Here is a 21,089-nt window from a genome sequence, read left to right as displayed (position 1 = left end):
ACCTCATGACTGATCTGGATTTGTTCTTTTTGATGATGAATGCAACACCATTCCTTTTCAATTTGTCATTTCCAGCATAGTAACCCATGTGGTCATAGGATTCAAAATGGGCAATCTCAGTCCATTTCAGCTCACTAATGCCTAAGATATCAATGTTTATGTGTTTTTCCCAGACTCATACTTCATACATTCCATGTTCCTTTTTTCAATGGATGTTTACAGCTGTTTCTCTTCATTTTGAGTTGTGCCCCATTAGGAAATGAAGGTCCCGCAGGCTTTACTCCACTTGTGTCATCATGGTCGACTCTACTTTGAGGATGCAGCTCTTCCCCAGTCACATTTTGAGTGCCTTCTAAACTGAGGGGCTCATTTTCCGGCACTGTATCTGACAGTGTTTCTCTGCTATTCATATGGTTTTCAGTGACTAAATATTCGGAAGTAGTGTGTTCCTCCTTCTTCATAGTCTGTATTTGTCTAGAAGCTCATCTGAAACCTGTCCATCATAGGTGACCCTGCTGGTATTTAAAATTCCGGTGGCATAGCTTTCAGAATCACAGCAACTCACAAGCCACCACAGTATGACAAACTGACAGATGAGTGGTGGATATGCTAGCTTAGCTGAGTAAATTTCTTCAAATGATGGTAGTTTTCACAGAATGTGTAGAATAGGAGTTAGGAGATGTGTGTCTGAATCCGAAATTCATAGATTTTTAATCTGTTTGATTTGGGGGTAGTCATTTCACCTTGAAATGCCTCTTTTGCTGTTTTACTCTATAAGATATTGTGACTAACTTAGAGTTATGATGATCAAAACATCCTGAACCTTAGCAAATTAATTTATTGGAAAACTTAAGAGAAAAAGTGGTGAAAATGAAATAACTCATTATCATTAGGTTTTATTCATATTTAAGTTTTATACAGAAACTTCAAGTTTTTTAATATGGCTTAAGTTATCTTCCTTTTAAAAAAAGCATTTATTTTACTTATTTCATTACTTACCTTTATCTGTTGATTTAACCAACTTCTCATGATGGTCCCTTGGAAGAGTCAAGGACTCCTTTTTCAAAATTGTAAATTCTTCCTGAAGGTAGACTTGCTTTACTTCACACATTGTTTCGATGTGAATCTTGTGAAAAAACTAAATGAAAGAAATACCGGTCACCATCATACTACCTGATAAAATGACTCTGGCTGCGGATGATGAATAAGAAATTTATAGCATACTGGTAGAAAATAATATATGCAAAAAGTAATTCTTATGCTGTAAAAGGTGGAGCCTGTGTAAGGCAGAAACCTGTTAGAGAAGGAAAACAAAAATATTTTTCACTAATAGATAGTGATAGAATAGTATGAATGTAGCCTGTTAAAAATTCTGTGAGACCTGGAAAAACAAGACAGTTCCATCAGTTTACAGTTCTCACAGGTTTCACTGTAATACATATACCCTCCTCCTATTAGCTATGATCTCAGTATCCAACAATTCATATTAGGACAATAGTGAAAAAAATCTTACTATTTTGTGCATCAGTGACATATGTCTGTCAATAAAGAATGCTAAGGTGTGATGCAACAGTAACACTGGCTGTGATGGTGAAGTTTACGTGCAAGTGTGTGTGTGTGTGTGTGTGTTACAGACTATGAAAACTTCTTCTGGGTGGAGTCGTGTCAACATATTTGTACTAGTAAACTGTCGAAGTTTCAATTTAAAAATACTATTAATCTTAGGATCTGGTGGGGCAGAAAGAAATAATTTTGTATAATTTGCATGACAAGAAAGAGATAAATGATGAAGCCAGTCTCCTCTCTCCTACCTGAAAAGCTGGAAATCTTTTAAATACATCACTCATGGTAGTGAAGAACATGTACACGTTCTTAAAATGTTTAAATGTCAGAACTTTTTAACAGTATTACAAAATTTAAATATCTAGTAAAGTAATAGGGTGTCTGCTTTAGAATCCATCTTTTCTCCAGTTACCACTGAGTCAATTCCAGCTCAGAAAAATCCCGTGTGTCAGAGTACACTATGCACTAAGGTTTTTATTGGCAGATTTTTTTTTTTTAAGTTGTTGGTCACCAGACTACTTATGAGGTACTGTGTGTGGGTTTGAACCTCTAGCCTTTTGGTTATTAGCAGCTGTATGTTGTAATTGTTTACACCACCCAGGGATTCCAAATGGTTAAAATACTGCAAGTTTACTAAAAGCATCTAAATAACTTTTGAAAACAGAAACTAAGACGGGTATGCTCACTGTAGTTTGGGTATGGAAGTCTCTATATGGAGTCCTGGTGTGGTGCTGTGGGTAATGCCTCAGACTGCAAAGTCGTTTGAACCGCAAGGTTGGTGGTTCAAGTTACCAGCTTCTCAGAAACCCTCTACAGGGTCGCTATGGGTCAGAATTGACTTGATGACACTTAACAACAACAACAAAAACAAATACATGGGAAGGACTCTTGGGGTGGCGCTGTAGGATCAGCACTGGACTCTTAACCACAAGGTTGGTGAGTCAACTCCCCCAACTGCTCCTTAGAAATCCTTAACAGGGTCAGTATGTGTCAGAACCAACTTGACAGCACTTGACAACAATAACAACAGCAATACAAGGGAAAGGTGTCCTGGTGGTACTGTAGGATAAGCACTGGACTACTAACCACAAGGTCATCAGTTCAAATCCACCAGCCACTCTGAAGGAGAAAAATGAGACTTTCTGTTCCTGTAAAGATTTATGGCCTTGGAAGCACTATATAGGGTTTCTGAGTTAGAACCGAGATGGGAGTGAGATACATGGAGAATTAAAAAGACTGAGTTTTAGATGGGTTTGATAATCACCTCTCTTTATTTGGTAACTGGGCCAAGAGACTTTGAAGTCCTTTCCTAGCACTACATACTTTTAAAAGTGTGATCTTGCAATTCTTTGACTATATTTTAACCAGTCTTTATCACAAAGTTAAGAATTAAAAATTACATTTAGATATGTTTAATCAGTATATGGAGACGTGGTGTGGCACTATAGGGTAAACAATGGACTTAGCTACAAAGCTGGCAGTTCACACAGGATCACTCTAAGTCTGAACTGACTCGAAGGCACACAACAAAAGAAACAACAGCAACAATCAGTATATGAAAACCTACCTCTTTTGTTCCTTTAAGATGCAAGCCTTCATGCCAATCAGGTCCCAAGGCACTGCCTACATTACTAGCCTTAACTTTGGTTCTTGCTTCATTTTTCCTTTCTGAGGAGATAAATTGATTTAAAATTCAAACGACATAAAAACTGCCAGACAGAGAACTATACCTGTATTCTGAAGCTTTTAGGCAGTATAATGATTCTCAAATAGGATAACTAAATTCAGTTAACCACATTAGTAATTTTATTCACTGCTTTAATAATTTGAGATGGAGAACGATAAAATGAGTAAGATTTTAACTAAATGTCAAATATAAGTACCATTTTATAGATACCATATACAGTGGTTAACATGATAACATGAAGGGGAAGCAAACAGCCATCACATTTTGAAACTTTTGTCAATTTTAAGCAACCCCAAAAGTTAAAATTTGTTGAATTTTATAGGTTTAAAAAAAAACGCTATTTTAAACCTAAAACTTAAACTGTGAGGCTTGTTTATTAGTTTTTAAACTCATTACATTTATTATAAAATTACTTTAAAGGGTTGCTTAGCTGTAGTGTCTTGTAAATATGTAGAAGGGCTGTTTAATTTAAATCCTGTAAAGTTTTCAGTGCTACTTATACATATTCTGCATGAAAATATATATATTTTAGAAAATGTAAAACATTCATGCAAGGAATTAACAAGTTAGATGCTACCTTTGCTTTCTGTTGTGTATCTGGTTCTTTTATGTGCAATTTTAACCTCTGGCTTTTCAGTAGTGAGCTTTGAAGTCAAGAATTCTGCTGCTCCTGCATCAAAGAAAGTATTCCCAATAGCTTTATCTTTAATGGCCCAAATCACTTCACAGCCTTCAACTTCGTATCTAAAAGGTAAATTAAAGTTACTTACAGTAGTTTTAACAATCCAAGTAAAAATACTTTCATTTACAAATAACAATGATCTCCTGAGTAAATACGAAGAAAATATATTAAAAGTTTGGGGAAATAATGATTGTAAAAGCACAGTTAAGAGTCACAAATAGAAAAAAGAGTAAAAGGCATTAGTAGACTAGTTTACTGAAAGTGATAAATACACAAAGAGGTCTCAATAAATTCATGGGAAAACTCCCTTTGTATGTGTTGAACTATCAGGTAAAATCTCTTCACAATAAATACCACTTTAGTGCTCACTCTGTGTAACATAGTTATAGAAATGTGCCCAGGATCCTCAGGAGTAAGAGATGTGTTGTTTATCTCATTACACATTATAATAGATGGACAAATGTACATAGTAACAATACTGGCAATCTGGTTGACTAATTTGATGCCAAATGTTTATTATACTCAAAACACTACATTCTGGAAGGGCTGGAAAAGGCTAGCTGCTGCTGTGCAGACCATCCTGGCTTATTGTTGTTAAGTGCCGTGGAGTTGGTTCCAATCCATAGCAATCCTGTACAGGGTTTTTGAGGAGCAGCTGATGAGCTTGAGCCACTGACCTTGCAGTTCAAATCGACCTTGCAGTCCAGCACATTAACCCAAAGTGAGAGTTCTGGTTTATAGCGACCCTGCATAGAGTTTCTGAGGCTGGAAACCTTTATAGGTACAGAAAGCCTCATCTTTCTCCCATGGAGTGGCTGGCGGATTCAAACTGCTGACCTTGTGGTTAGTAACCTAACACGTAATTCAGTATGCTACCAGGGCCTGCCTTGAAAAAGGACAGCAAGAGTAATAAGCTAAAATTTAAATTTTGTTCTAAAAGAACAATACCCCTCGATTCTTTTTATCTCAGAAGTTGTAAGCCAGCTAACCAAAGAAAACACTAGTTCACAAAAAGATCAAGGATCTTCAAGTAAGAAATGTTCTTAGTATATATAAACCACCTTCATTATTGGTCATAAGCACCTTCTGTTTTATTTCTAGGTTTGAACACCGAGAATGTGGCTTTCTTAGCAAAATCACCTTAAAGTCCATTACAATCAAGATGATCAAATAGCTTATCATACAATTTAGGCTATTAGCAGCTATTGATAACTGTTTTGGTACAGCAGGAATAAACTAGGACTATTCTGGACTAGGAGGCCTGGTGTGGTGCTGTGGGTTAATGTGCTGAACTGCAAAGTCACTGTGAAGCGCAAGGTCAGCAGTTCAAGCACACCAGCTATTCCTTGGAAGCCCTCTACAGGGTTACTATGGGTCGGAACAGACTCGATGGCACTTAACAACAACAATCCTAGACTAACAGGACATTGTGTCATTCTAAGTATAATAGGCTTTTATTAGAATTTAGCAGTTCATCAGTATTTGAACATTTAAGGTACAAAATACACAAACACAATATAATACAAGTTAAATGACTTCAAGACTCATTAGTAAACAGATGATAGCAAAAACAAAGTTTAGTGTTTCTGACTTCTGGTCAAGTTTGTGTTTTAGCATATTTAAAGACACCCCTTGTTTCATGAAACAAAAGCTTTTATTTTTGCTGCTCTTCTATGCCAAAAAAGAGCATTCAGTCACTAAATCGCAGATTGTCTGAAGAATATGTTTTGTTACCTTGCTCAGATCATATTGCAGATCAACAGGACGTGGAGTACAGGGAGTTCCTAATGTATCAGGTATTCAAGTTAAAACAAACCACTTAAAACCATCTGTTTTTAAATCTTATTAATATTATGTACTACATACAATGTTGCAGCACATTTTTTGCTGATGGGAACTTGCAGCTGTCCAAAGATCGAACATAAAGATTCTAGTAAGAAACAGCAATAACATTGAAAACTTAAAAAAAAAAGGAGGGTAGTATTTGACTTAACATTAGAACAAGCTCACAACAGTCAGTGAACAGAACCCTGTCATAAGTCAGGGAACACCATACATTTGGTAATAAATTTTGGATTTCAATATATATACACTGATTGTGAAATGCATTTCTGGATTTTAATAAATCAAGTGTTCCTCTACACAACCATCTTTCACATTTCAAAGTAATGTAACAGTATTAAAAGGAGTTCTGGTTGCATAGTGTTTACAAGTTGGGCTGCTAACCTCAAGGGCAGCATTTCTGAGGGAGGCTTTCTGTTCCTGTTTCTGCAACTACGGATTCCATGAAAGCTAAAAATGAAGTGGACTTTTCTTGGAAACGGTATGAAAAAGTTACACTTATCTTTTATTTTCAGAGTATCAAAAGATGTTTCTAGTCTTCCAATAATTACCTGAATCAGAGTAATCTGTAACTAGCATTTATAAACATATACTTACACCAACTCAAGTGCAATACCACCATTCCCTACGATCATTATTCTTTTAGCATTAGTGAGCTGTTTCTGAAATTCCTGTATAAAAAAGGAAATAATGAGATCACTTTGTAATACCTGGCAATATATGAAGCAAGAAGACTTCAATGATAATATTCAAATAAGCACTTTTATCTAATTTTCTAAGGAATAACAAATCTCATTTTGCCACTTTGCACTCTTCCAATTAACAGTCTAAGTGTTGTGACTTCCTTCTGGTTCTGGAGTCAGGCAGGACAGGTTCCATGGGGGAGGGGCTGAGAACCCAGAGAAGCTGCTTTCATGGAACAGCCCCAGAGCTCTGGATCAAGCATAAGGTACAGGGCGTCAGTTTCCCACACCCACCAGTGGGAAAAATCACTGTATAAAGGAAAATACTGTGATTTAGGAATCTATTGGGACACAGGACTCCCTCTGCGGCCACCCCACCAGGGCTGAATTCAGAGGGCAGGCCACAGCTGGTCCAACACAGTGAACCGGTGCTAAAACCGGTGCAGTGACACTTGGAAAAGGAGGTGTGGGGGGACTCTACACATTTCTTCCTCCTCTTCTCTGTCGTGCCTTCTCTGCCCAGCCTGGACGCCTTCAGGCAGGTGGGCGTGCAGCCCCAAAAGGGTCCAGCGTTGATCCCACAGCACAAAGAGTAAGAGTCCCATTGATCCCACAGGCTGATTCTTTGGCAGCTGTTTATGACGTCTGACTCTGGGACCCAGCCTTAAAGTTAACTTGCGTGACCATTTACTCCTGCCTACCCAGCAAGAAAAACGCAGGTCTGGCCATACACACCGTATGAACACTCTGTAAAACCCCAACATAAAAGGACATAACTATTTCGAGAATTACACTGTGCACACGCAGATATCTAACTGACCTTCAGAGACAAAAATAGTAGACAATCTTTTTCCCATTAACTTCTCAAAATCTATCTGCACACCTCTCCGGTGGTGACTAAAGGAGGGGCCTGTGTGAGTGAGTGGACACCCCACCCACTGCTGGCAGTTTCTACAGTGCACGCACACTACCTGCTCAGCAAAGGCAACTGGCTAGTCAGCCACAGTTTTATTTTTGTTTTAGAGTGGTGGTTTTTGTCTCTGCTTTTATATTGCTTCGGTTTTTGGTCCTTTTGATCACTTTTTTTTCCCTGGAGGTGGGAGCTTTTTCTCCCTACGTTACTCAAGAAGAGTCAGCAATCCTTGCCATACAGCCAAGCTACAAGCATACCCCATAATAGTCCACCATTGAGACAAGAGCCAATAACAGCTGTTAGGCATTACAATCGAAAAGAGAAGACTATCTCCTGATCATATCCACCAGGAGACACTCAGTAAGCTTAACAACACAGCAACAAACATCCATTTAAGCATTAAATGTTGTCCTTCGTGTTTCTTTCCAATTTGCTTTCCTTGCAATCACTCTCTGGTGGCTCCATATGATAAGCACTGGACTATGAATCATCAGCCACTGTGTGGGAGAAAGATGAGGCGTTCTGCTCTCGTGAAGATTTAAAAGCCTTGGAAACCGATATAGGGTCACTATGAGTCAGAACTAATTCCACGGCACTTAACAACAATAACGTCATTATATTCAAAACAGAACAAAATGATGAGCTTAGAGAGCCCACGGACATTCTTTTGGCTCCTTTACAAGTACAGAAAAATCCTATTACTCGGGGATGACATGTGAACAGCTACATTTCTCTTATTCTGCCAAGTTGACATTTCTATTACACTGACCCTAACCTTATTGTAGTAGTGAATAAATCACCACTAAAATAGACTATGACTTTGAAATTCTATAAGAAAGAAAAATTGCAGTTAATTTTAGTTGGCCTTCATTGAGCAGGAAACAGTTTAAGGAAATCCTTAAGTACTAAACATTTAAGGAACACTGGACTTGTAGATGGAAAACCTGAGTTTAAATTTTACTTCTGATAAACTTACTACTTTGTTGTTGTAGTTAAGAGCTGTTGAGTTGGTTCTGACTCACAGTGACCCTGTATAGGGTTTCTCAGGAGCAACTGGTAGATTTGAAACACAGAACTTGTGGTTAGCAGTCCAGTGTTGATCTTACCGTGCCACACTAGGACCCCTATTAGCTACTTGTTTGTTGTTACTTTTGTTGTTATGTGCCATCGAGTTAGCTCCGACTCATAGTGACCCTATTACAGGGTTACCAAGGAGCAGCTGGTGGGTTTGAACTCCTAAACTTATAGTTTGCAGTCCAGTGCTGATCCTACATCATTACAACAGGAATTAATCTCTCAATTTATATACACTAGAAAAGTCTGAGCAATAATGGTCATATAGGATTACTGTAAGGAGTCAATGAGTTCAAGTATGTAGAGGGCCTAACTGAAACATAGTTATGAGCTCAATCGTTGATAAATATTTTTGATAATTGTTGTTGTTAAGTGCCAGTGAGTGGGTTCTGACTCAAAGCGACCCTGTATAGGGTTTCCAAAGAGTGGCTGGTAAATTTTAACCACCGACCTTACAGTTCAAACTGACTTGTGGTCCAATGCATTATCCCAATATGAACTTAAAACGCTTACAAGATAGTCAAGTTCTTTTAGTTTTCCTCTAAATTCTTATTTAATTAAAAGACGAAGACACTGAAGAAAACAATGATCAGTTTTCAAGAATAAAAAATACTATGGGAATGTAAAACCATCACCCTGTGGGACCAAACAAAAATGAGCCTGAAGTAACAAAGTATTGTGACTGAAAAACATCCTGACAATAAACTCTGACATAAGTCACCAAAAAGAGATGTAAAGGTTTCATATATACAAGTCTCACATAACTGGGATTGTTTATCACTATCCGAGGGTGAAGCCATCAATCAAGTGAATTTTTCAGTTCTATGATTGTATCACGATTCTATACCATAAAGAGAGTGCATATTTTGAATATTAATTTCTTTGCTGGGGAAATAAGTTTTGGGTATGCTTTCCCTTTTTGGATAAAGATAATTATGTTATTTATGTTGCTATTTATTTACTTATGTTGTTATTTATGTTATTCCCAAACAAACACATATATATGTAATGTCAGTTGAAACATTCAAGGTAATAGTGAAATATCAAAAGAACAGTATGAATAAAGTAATAAGGTACATTTATCAACTAAAGACAACTGAAATTGGCAGTAATAAAGCATGCTTACTTAAGAACTGTTTCTGGGTCAAAAAATAAGAACCTCTTTGGCAGTATATTAACATTATAAGTAGAACACTTGGAATCAAATGTTGACAAGTCTAAGGAATCTACTGAATTGTTTTAATCTTCATGTGCCCTTCCCACAACCCAGCCTTAAATGTTTACCTGAGCACTGTCTGTATCTCGGATCCCTAATACAAACGGGTTTCCTTCACATATCAATTTTGGTATAGCTCCAGCACACAAGCAGAGCTGCTTATATATATGCTGGCTGCCATCTTCTGTTAAAATGCACTGTAAAAACATCATGAAGAGGAGAAGGGAACATAGTTAGATGTGGTTCATTTTACTTTAAACTAGAAAGTCAATAGACAAAATGCAAAAATGTATCAGAACTGCCTCTTGGTGGCACTCGATACGTGTTACAGCAGTTACAAAGTCAACTAAGTATGAGAATGCTTAAAACTCCAGTGATTTTTAGGGCCCTGAATTACTTTGAGAATATCACAAACTAGACTTTCTCTTCTGGAGGGAAAAAAGGTGTATTTGCATAATATTTAGCATAAAATTTCATGGAATCTCATGAGGTATATTTACTTCAGTTTGATAACTAAAACATTTTGAAATTTTAAACTTGAAAAAACTTTCTGAAATTTTAAACTTGAGTTCTGATATCACATACCTGAAGCAGGTTTTGATGACCATCTCTGAGCTTAACAGAAGGGTACTGGAAGAAATTATTGTATGGTGGCTTGTTCCTTATGCATTGCCAGTGCCTCACGGTGACCCTATATAGGTTTTGAGACTGTAAATCTACGGCAGCAAGACAGCTTCCTCCTGTGCAGTGGCTGGTAGGCATGAATGGCTGACCCTGCAGTTAGCTGCCCACTCTTAACCAACTACCACTAGGATTATTCATTGTTGGTGTTAAGTGCCATCAAGTTGGTTTTGACTCACAGCCACCCTGTATAGGGTTTCTCAGAAGCAGTTAGTAGATTTGAATGCCAACCTTCAGTTAGCAGTCCAGTGCTTATCCTATAGCGCAATGCCAGAACTATTTAATGTTGTTAAGTCCTATTGAGTCGGCTCCAATTCATAGTGACCCTATATAGTGTTTCTGAGGAGCGGCTGGTGGGTTTGCACTGCCAACCTTGCGGTGAGCAGTCCAGTGCTTATCTTACAGCACCACTCCAAGGCTATTCATTAGCTCCTGCTAAATTCTTACAAGCAAACATGAACATGAAACACAGTATGTCTAATTCACTAAAGAATGTAAAGGAAGAATAAGAGGATTCAGACATGCAGTTCATGTGGGATACTTTTCAAAGGACAATGAGCACTGATTCAAATGCCCTAATACATAAATTCCATCACCATTAATGAATGTAGTTTTCAGAATCACCTCAATTTGCTAATTTAATTGATGTGCATGATACATGGACTAGTGTGTTAGCACTATATGTATTAGCATCTTATTATGGATTTTGGATTCAAATTTGTCTCGTTTTTTTCCCTCTCAAAAAAAAAAAAAAAACCCACAGTAGTTTTCTTCCCCGCCCCCCCCGCCAAAATTATTTGTATCAATTGTGGTATATATGTGTTTTCTAAGGCAGAATTCATAAATTGAAACTGCTATAGAAAAGCACAAATCTTACTTTCCATTTTACTTAAGGCTCATTTGAGGATCTTGTAGAGATGTCATCTGACAACATCCTTATCCATCCTCTTGTCTACTGAGTTATTGAGGCTTGCTGATTTTATAGCATAAATTTCCCTCATATCTGGGCTTTTCTTTCCAACTACCCTTCCTTTGTCTTAGATCAGGTTTGCTTTCATCTCTGGGATACTTCAACTATCTCTCAATTTGGTTATTGGTCTCTAGACACTCCCCTTTACCCAGTTCATTTTCTACATGTTGTCAGACTATCTTCCTAAAACAAAGCCTAGTCTGTCACTCCTAGCTCTTAACTATTTCTCCTAAGGTATGCCTGTTCCAAGCCGTGGTATTTTCAATAACCTCATATACATGCAAGTTGGACAGGGAATAAGGAAGACCGTAGAATAATTGATGTATTTGAGTTATGGTGTTAGACGAGAATATTAAAAGTACGATGGACTGCCAAAAGATAAACCAATCTGTGCTGGAAGAAGTACAACCAGAATGCTCCTTGGAAGCCAAGATGGCCAGACTTTGCCTCTCATACTTTGGAGATATTATCAAAAGGGACCAGTCCATGGAGAAAGACATCATATTTAGTAAAGTGGAAAGTCTGAGAAAAAGAGGAAGACCCCCGCCACCCCCAACAAGATGGATTAGCACAGTGGTGGCAGCAATGGGCTCAGGCTTAGCAATGATTGTGAGGTTTGCATGGGACAGGATAGTGTTTTGTTCTGTTGTGCATAGGCTTGCTATGAATCAGTGCCAATTCAATGGCACCTAACAACAAGATTTCTCCATTAGTAATATAAATCCAAGTTCTTAGCAACTTCACAATTTCATTTACTTATTTCTCTAGTCTTTTCTGCCGATATACTTATCCACATCCCAGTCCGTTTGATATCCTCACTATTGCACCTATCCCCCGTCTTTCCTTTAGGTCTTTGAACATGTAATCTCCTCTTTCTATAATGTCCTCTTCCACCTGGAAAACTCTGAATGCACCCATCTTTTTAAATCCAGCTCAAATATTCCTCCCTGTGTGAAGTTGTCCCAGATCCCTAATGTAAGAGCTCCTATCATATTTCATTGACTAAGAGTTTCACAAGTCAGTAGGATTATATGTAAACATATCTATTCTCTATAATACTGTGAGCTCCCTGGAGCAGGCACTTTGTATTATTCCTATCATAGCCCAGCACCTAATATGTGTCCAGAACACCGTAAGCACTATATAAATATAATTGCTAACTTGAACTGTAAAACCTAAGATGCAAAATCAAACTAATTATATAATTCCAATAAACTTACAATAAAGTGGAGTTTTCCCCCTAATAATAATAATAGAACTCCATGTTACTAAACTTTACATGTTAGGGACTTAAATGGTGATGATGGTGGTGGTGGCAGTGGTAATTATAGAAGCAGAGTAAAAGTCAGGCAGGCAAAAGCTCACCAAGGTTGAATAATGGAAATGTCACTAAAAAAAAACACCACTTTCTTACATGTTCTTCACTCTTCAGTCGCTTTACAGCAGATTGTATAACCTTAATGTTGGGAAAGCGGTTTTCTAGCATGGCACTAGGTTGTTCTTCAACATCAAATTCTTCTAATATTTTAGAAACCTATATTAGATCAAAGAGAAAAAGTGTGTATTTTAAAGAGTACTTTAAGGATGTTAATAAAACTATGAGTATTTTCATCTGTTTTCATGCACATAAGACAGAAAAGTAGGTTTCAGCATTATAGGCAGGGAGAAGAGGACTGGACTCCGTATATAAGACCTGAACTTCTCTACTACTACTGGGAAGTCACATTAGTAGTCATTAAGCATTAGTTTATTAACTAACAAACTGAGGACTGAACTATATAATGAGGTCTGAAACTATTTATTTCCCCATAATTGTTTTGAGGGTTGAATCAAGCAGTTTATCAATTTCCTTCTCTCAACTTACTATAAAACAGTGATCTAGTCTTTGGATCCTTCTTTCCCGTTCTCAAAACCCACTCTCCTTCTTTCTTATCCAGCTAAAGCACCACTGTGCAGCATTTCAATTTTTACTTCTGAACCTTTATTACTTCCTTGCTTTCTTGTTCCTTAACTACTAACCTAAAAACCCCAACCACAAATCAAACAACTAGTTTTCTCTAATATTATCCTGGGGATGCTCCTTAAACACTGCATGGGAATCCTACTACGTTTAGGATTGCTATGAGTTGGAATTGACTTGATGGCCACTGATTTGGCTTTTTTGTTTGTTTGGCCCTAGCAGGTCTTAAGAGAGTAAAATTCTTACAAATTATTGAGGGGCTAAAGAACTGTTGTTTGTGTGAGTTATATCTATTCATATTTGTTGTTGTTGTTAAGTGCCATCGAGTCAATTCCAGCTAATAGCTAATAGATTCCAAGGAGCAGCTGGTGTGTTTGAACTGCCAACCTTGCAGTTAGCAGGCCAGTGCTTATTCTACAGTGCCACACCAGGACTCCTATATTAGAAATTAAAACTGAGAAAAAAAAATCTAAGTACTTTTTGATTATAAACATAATACATTAAACCAATATACTTTTAATGCATAATTAATTCTCCAAAATAAAAATAATTCAGAAGAGTTTTTCATTTCATATCAATCTCATAACTTTTGACTTAAGAGAATTTGCTTTTGTTTCCCAACTGTTAATTTTTTTGAACATTATACTGTGCTTTAGGTGACCTTTTACAAAGCAAATTAATTTTCCATTCAGTTACTAACACACAAATTGTTCTGTAGCATAAATTGCAATCTCCACAATGTGTCAGTGTTCTCCATTTCCATCCTGGGTTGCACATTCCCATATATCTGGTGTCCCTACCTCTTCTGGTGTTTTTCTTTTCGTCTTTGGCTAAAGATTGTCTTTTGATCTTATAGATCTTATTGTTCTAAGGGGAACATTCCTCACAGTTATTATTTATTTTATAAGTCAGTCTAAAGTCAGAACCAACTCAACAGCACTTAACAACGACTATTGGTGGAAAGGTGGCCTCTGTGAGTGGCTTCAGTTCTGTATTAGAAGGGTGATTGAGGGTAGTAGTTTCAGGGGTTCCGCCAGGCTCTGTCAGACCAGTTAGTCTGGTCTTTGTTTTTTTATGAATTTGAGTTTCGTACTAAATTTTTCTCCCACTCTAACCAGGATCTTCTATTGTGTCTGTGGTCAGAACGGTTGTGGTAGCCAAGTGCTATGGTTCATGTGGACCATTAGTCCTCTGGACTAACTGCTTCCTTGAATCTGTGGTTTTCTTCACTCTGGTTTGCTCTGAGAAGAGACCAATAGTTGTATCTTAGATGGCCACTCACAGCATTTAAGACCCCAGTTGCTACTCACCAAACTAGGTTGTAAAACATTGTCTTTATATACTGTTACACCAGTTGATTTATATATCCTCCAAAGTAATGTCCTTAGCCTTCAAACCCACTACAGAGTTCAGTTCCATGAGGTGTTTGGTTATGTCTAAGTAATTTTCATAACTATACCCCCTACATATGCTATTATATATATGAATATGTATATATTTTCTATGAAAAAAAGTGGCTAGATAGACTGTAACTTCAAGTATTTGCACTGCTTTTCCTTGAAATAACATTATACTCTGGTATATAAGAGAAGTGCTTTATGCATACTTCCCATTTCATTATACAGAATATTAAAAAGACACATGATAAAATTATTAATTTTTGCTGGTTTTTTGTTTTGTCATAATTTATGCATCTGTAGCAGTGAAGGATAATGCCTACTAGTACAATTTGGTTGCCACTGCCTTAATGTGTGCTAAGGTATTAGCATTTTAGTCATCACTGCTTTTGTATCATCAGTGCAAAGGTCAAAACAATGAAAATGTTGTTGTTGGGTGCCATCGAGTTGTTACCAACTCAGAGCAACCTTATGCACAACAGAAAGAAACACTGCCCGATCCTGGGCCAACCTCACTATCATTGCCACGCTTGAGTCCATCGATGCTGCCACTTGGCCAATACATCTCGTTGGGGGTCTTCCTCTCTTTCTCTGACCTTCCACCTTACCAAACATGATATCCTTCTCCAGCGACCACTCCCTCCAGACAAAATGTCCGAAGTATGAGAGATGAAGTTTGGCCATCTTGCCCTCGAAGGAGCACTCTGGCTGCATTTCTTCCAAAACGGCTCTATTGGTTCTTTTGGAAACCCATGGCACTTTCAATATTCTCATCCAACACCATAACTCAAAGGCATCTATTCTTCTACGGTCTTCCTTATTCACTGTCCAATTTTTGCATACATATGAGGTTATTGAAAATACCATGGCTTGGGTCAGGCGCACCTTGTCCTCAAGCTGACAACTTTGCTCTTCCACACTTTAAAAAGGTCTTGTGCAACAGATTTGCCTAATGCAATACATTGTTTGATATCTTGACTGCTGCTATTTTCCCTTAACTTTTTTTTGCATAAGCTTTGTAATGTTCATAATTCTTAAATAATTCATAAATAAATAATATACATATATTGGGATATGAACGCAAAGATTTTCTATACAATGGTGTAGGATCAAATAGATTTGGAGACCACTCTCCTATGATACTATTATCCAGTAGATTTTACACTCCTGTTACAGTGTATAACAAAAACTCATGAACTATAAAGGGTTCTGAGATGTTTACTATACATCAAAAACGGTATCTCTAAACATAAACTTTGTTCAGAAGCACTTTGCCTCTTTTCTATAAACATACAAATTATATCTATCTCTCTCTACTTTTTTCTTTTGCATAGCATCTTTCCTGAAAATAATCTGCTTGGAAATTTTCTCAGAAGGAATTGATATATAAGGATTGAGTGAGAGAAAAAAGTGGGAGGAAAATAGATTAGAAACGGAATACCATGTTGCACCCCTGTGGTATTCAATACAAATAATTTTAAACTTTGGTTTTACAATAAATATCAAGCACATAATGTCATTTTAAATAATAAAAACTATAATTACTCTAATTACTAAGCAAGTTAATGTACTTTGTAAAGAAATACTAAAAATGTTATAAAAGTTCTTACCTGCTTGAAATTTGTGATTGCTTTAATAACAGGAGAAGCTGTTATCAGGAGAATATCTTCTGAGGGAAAGTGAATAGCCAACTTAGGTTTAAAAAAAAAAAAAAAGAGAGAGAGAGAAACAAATTGATAAATGAATTTAAGTAAGGGAGTCCTAGTTTGGCACTGCCGTTTAATGCGCTGGACTGCACAGTCAGTTTCAACTGCAAAATCGGCAGTTCAAGCTCACCAGCAGCTCCTCGGAAACCCTATATATAGAGTCGCTATGAGTTGGAACCCTCTCAATGGCACTTTAATAACATCAACATTATAAGGTATAAGAATGCAGTGGCTCCATACAATAGGCCCTGGACTGCAAACCACAAGATCCACTGTTTGAGGCTGCCAGCCACTGTGAAGGAGAAAGATGAGGGTTTCTGCTCCTGTGAAGATTTAGAGCTTCAGAAATCCTACACAGGGTAGCTATGAATCTGAACCAACTCATTAGCACTTAACAACAGCAAATGAATGGTCTGGGGATGGGGTGGGGAGTAATGCGATTTCAATTACTATTATTAAACTAGGAAACAAAAAAAGCCCAGGGTCTCATCAAAAAGTGTCCATTAACCTAAGTCTTAGCATATTTATGGAGGTGTGCTAACATTAAACCTGATAACGATTTTTAAAATGAACAATATACATATAATAAACAGTAACAAAAACTTTCTGAATAAAAATAGTAATATAGAGGTATAATCTTATTTACTTCAAGTATTAATCATGAAGAGGCTGAGACTAAACTATCTTCTCAATTAACAACCAAACCAACTCGTTTATTCTAAAATATGTTTTAAAAGAATATTGTAATTTGCAGTCAGTGGGATGAAATTATAGCATATCCTTAATAAAAAACACTTAGTACTACTTTCCCAAATGCTTTGTACTTTTATTCTGCCTCCTCCAAATATTCAACCATTTATAATTTGGGAAGAAAGAACTATTTTAATAGTAACTTTAAAAAAAGGTTTAACTTGCTATTGTGTGTTTGTTTTCCTTGATTTATAATCTCTCTTCCTCATTTTTAAATATCTTGGAAGCATTTTCTGATTGCACTATCTAATTCCTCAACACCGCTAACATTGACTATCTGGATTCTATCTCTAATACTGGAGTCCTGGTGTGGCGTTTCAGGATAATACGCGGGACTGCAAGGTCACTTTGAACTATAAGGTCAGTGGTTCAAGGCACTAACAACAATAAACTACTAAAACTGGGCATGTTCAAGTACTCTTATTATTGCTATTGTTAAGTGCCATCAAGTAGGTTCTGACTCATATCGACCCTATGTAGGATTTCCGAGGCATGGCTGGTAAGTTTGAACCACTAACCTTATAGTCAGTAGTTTAGTGCTTATCTTACAGCGCCACACCAGGACTTCTCAAGTACTCAGTTGTTGTTAGGTGCTGTCAAGTTCAGTTCTGACCTACAGCAACCCTGTATAGGGTTTCCACGGAGTGGCTGGTGGGTTTAAACCACTGACCTTATAGTTAGCAGCACAGTGCTAATCCTACAGTACCACACCAGAACGCCAAACACCATTAAAACCCATTGGATTTTTTTTTTTTTTAAGTTTAAACCTGTTTGAATTTCTATAATATTGACTGTTATCACTCTCTTCATCTTGAATTATTTCCTTTGCTTATTCTGCAATTTACTTTCTCCTTTTCTGTTCCCATTGCTAGATTAGACCCTTGAAGCTTCTTTATACTACTGAAAAACCCATGAATCTGCAGGTGTCGGGGATAGATTCAATCTCAGTAATCCCACAGAACAAAGTAGAATGGCTCCTTAGGGGTTTTGAGATTGTAAATCTTTATGGGCACAGACAGCCTCATCTTTCTCCTGTTGAGCAGCAAGTGGAATTAAACCACCAACCTTGTGGTTAGCAGCCCAATGCTTAACCTTCCGCACTGCCATATCTCCTTGGACTACCACAATAATTTTTGAATTGGCCTGCCTGTCTCATATAATAACCAGTTGCCCCCACCTTGAACACATTATAACCTTTCAGTGTAACCCTTCAAAGTTTTTCATCCATCATCTTACTTCACGGCTCAAAATCATTTGACTCCTTATGTTGTTAAGTGCCGTCGAGTCGATTCCAACCCATAGCGACCCTGTACAGGGTTTCCAAGGCTATAAATCTTTATGGGAACAGAAAACCTCATCTTTCTCCCACGGAGCAGCTGGTAGTTTCGAACTGCTGACCTTGCGGTTCGCAGCCAGATTCATAACCACTACGCTACCAGAGCTCCTTGTTCACTCTTATAAATCCTTAACATGACTTATAAGACTTTTTATAATCTAGTCTAGGTCTACCTCTCCAGCTTCTTATGTGTTCTTTCAAGTCTTGCTGCTCCTAGATGAAGCCATGCTTTTTTACCAGAGATTGTACTTCCTGTTGCCTCCATTTGGAACATCTTTCTTTTCCTGATTACCTGGTGAACTTTCACTCATTTTTCTATACTGGGATAAAATGACACCTCCTTTAAGATGTCTTCTCTAATCAATTCATCCTAATTCCACTGAAACGTTAATATAACAGTTCATACTGATGAAATGGTTTATTTACACATCACTCCTACTAGGCTGTGAGTTTTAGTAAGGAAGTGCCGTGCTCTACCTATATTTGCGTCCCAATCCTTAGTGCAGTGTCTGGATCATAGGTGTTTATATGAATAAATGAAAAACATACATCCAAATATTAAAAATGAAAAACAAAAGAAAAAACTCTTGAATCGCTTGCTCTATCTTGCCATTAGTGTTTGTTTGCTTATGTTTACTTTACTGCAACAAAATAACTTAGGTCTCTTTGGAGACTAGATAGCTATTCATTATTTATTATAATCAGAAGAGCATTCCCAGTTGCATTTAATCTATTGCTGGTTGCTGTATAAAAGCTTTTTTACCTATTAGTTAGCATGCACTAAAGGTTTGGCAATTATTTGGAAGATTACTTCCAATGATAGGGTAAACACCAGACTGCTAATAACAGCCAGATTGATGGTTCAAACCTACGAGCTGCTCCAGGGAAGCGGCTTTCTGCTCTCTAAAAGGCTTACAGTCTGAAGCAACTCCATGGCAGTTGGTTTGGTGTTTTTCGCTAAGGTAATTAAGGTGGCTGACTGTCCTAAATAATTATAAAATTTCTCGACTGCTCTGGTTACACTAGGAACATAATCCAGTTTAGTCACTGGCTTCCCCACTAATAATTTTCTCTCCTCTCCTCCCTGCGTTTTAAACTAAGTATGAAGAACATCAGCTGCAGCGCTGTAAGAATCAGAGCACGGAACCTGAATTAGGGAAAAGGGAATGGAAAGGAAGGAAGGAGGTCGGGGAAAAGAAGGGGCCGAATGTCCGTCCGCCCGCCCGCCCTACCTGCTCCGCACAGGTAACGCCCGCGATGCCGCCGCCCACCACCACCAGCTTCCCCGGGATCGAAGGAGGGCGTGCCGCCTCCATGTCCTTGGACATCTACTGATTTCCTGAATACACTGCGGGAGCCGCAGGAATTCGTAATTCAAGAGAGGAAGCCGGTGCGGCACAGCCATTTCCGGTCCTATAGTCGCAGAATCCGACCTACGGGTGCCCAGACGTTCATAGTTCGTCTACTATTGTAGTCAGCTGCTTGTTTTAGGAGCGTTCTGCGTTGTTGGTATTACTGCACCCGATATACTCCTTCTCCCAGTCTTAACAGATAGCTGGCTCGACAAAAGAAGTCTGGAAAATTGTTTGTCTACCGACAAACCAGTATTCCCACAAGGCAGAACATTTATCAATTAAGTAAATTGTTCTAAAGTTATGTTTCCTCCTTCTTACAAGCAATTAGACTTAGTCTCAGATCTGAAACTTTTCATGATAGAATTGAAACAATAGAGCTCCTTGAGTACTCAGAATTTCTAAAGCCAGCACAGCTCCCTGGCCTTGAGGCAGGTAGGGCAGAAACAAGCCTCACAGGTGGTGTTTACTGTGTAGTATTGTTATTCGAACTCATGTGGTCACACTTAACCCGTTGTTAATTGTTATGTAGCGTTCCTGTGAGCGGACTAAACCAGTATTTTTGCTTTTGTACTCCGGTTTTAGCAAATTCCTTTAGCTAAACCCCTAGACCCCTGGAGCCAAGAATTTAGCATATACAAACTAGCAGTCATTTCCCTACAGCAGGCCTGGGAGAATTCATTGTCTCCTGCCTTCTGGCTATAGCCGTCTGTTGTGCCAATAAAAAGCTATAAATTGGACATTATAGTGGTCATAATCCTTCTTTGGAATTCGAACCTGTAATACAATGAGCCTTAAGGACCATCAACCTAGTATACCTTGCTCATTTGGGGGATCAGGAAACTAAAACTTGTGAGAACCACTTACTTGCCAATTTACGAACTAGTCAACGTTTTATATATACAGTATTCGTAGAAGCACAAACATTATGACTTTTTTGTTGTTGTCGTCGTTAAGTACCGTGGAGTGGGTTCCGACTCAGACTCATAGCGACCTTGCACTGGGTTTCTGAGGCTGTAAATCTTTATGGGAGCAGAAAGCCTCATCTTTCTCCTGCAGAACTCCTGGTAGTTTCCAACTGCAGACCTTGAGGTTAGCAGCCCGATTTGAGGCAAAACTAGAGTTGTTCTCTAAGAAGTTGTTTCCATGTACAATTTTTTTACCTTAGCTGAAATTTCTAAAAAATACAGAATTGTTTGCCATTTTATCAAAATAAGTATTTCCATGTAAGTTCCCAGTAAATAACAGCATGTGTGAGGACTAAATGAAATGCTGCC

The 21,089-nt window shown here is 37.8% G+C and overlaps 1 protein-coding gene across 1 annotated transcript in view; it reads right to left on the bottom strand.

The window, feature by feature from the left end:
- PYROXD1 (pyridine nucleotide-disulphide oxidoreductase domain 1) overlaps positions 1–19,777 on the bottom strand; it is a 27,453-nt gene extending 7,676 nt beyond the window's left edge. Inside the window, exons 1-8 of the mRNA XM_006866929.1 lie at positions 19,693–19,777; positions 16,279–16,359; positions 12,726–12,845; positions 9,729–9,857; positions 6,372–6,445; positions 3,834–3,994; positions 3,131–3,231; positions 1,000–1,138 (exon numbers count right to left, since the gene is read on the bottom strand). Coding sequence (XP_006866991.1) covers positions 1,000–1,138; positions 3,131–3,231; positions 3,834–3,994; positions 6,372–6,445; positions 9,729–9,857; positions 12,726–12,845; positions 16,279–16,359; positions 19,693–19,776 — 889 coding nt within the window. The 5' untranslated portion in view covers position 19,777. The remainder of the gene's footprint in view (positions 1–999; positions 1,139–3,130; positions 3,232–3,833; positions 3,995–6,371; positions 6,446–9,728; positions 9,858–12,725; positions 12,846–16,278; positions 16,360–19,692) is intronic.
- Between the last annotated feature and the right edge of the window lie 1,312 nt (positions 19,778–21,089).

Source organism: Chrysochloris asiatica, unplaced genomic scaffold, assembly GCF_000296735.1.
Source record: "Chrysochloris asiatica unplaced genomic scaffold, ChrAsi1.0 scaffold00098, whole genome shotgun sequence".
Lineage (NCBI taxonomy): Eukaryota > Metazoa > Chordata > Mammalia > Afrosoricida > Chrysochloridae > Chrysochloris > Chrysochloris asiatica.
This window is presented reverse-complemented; position numbering and strand designations above follow the sequence as displayed.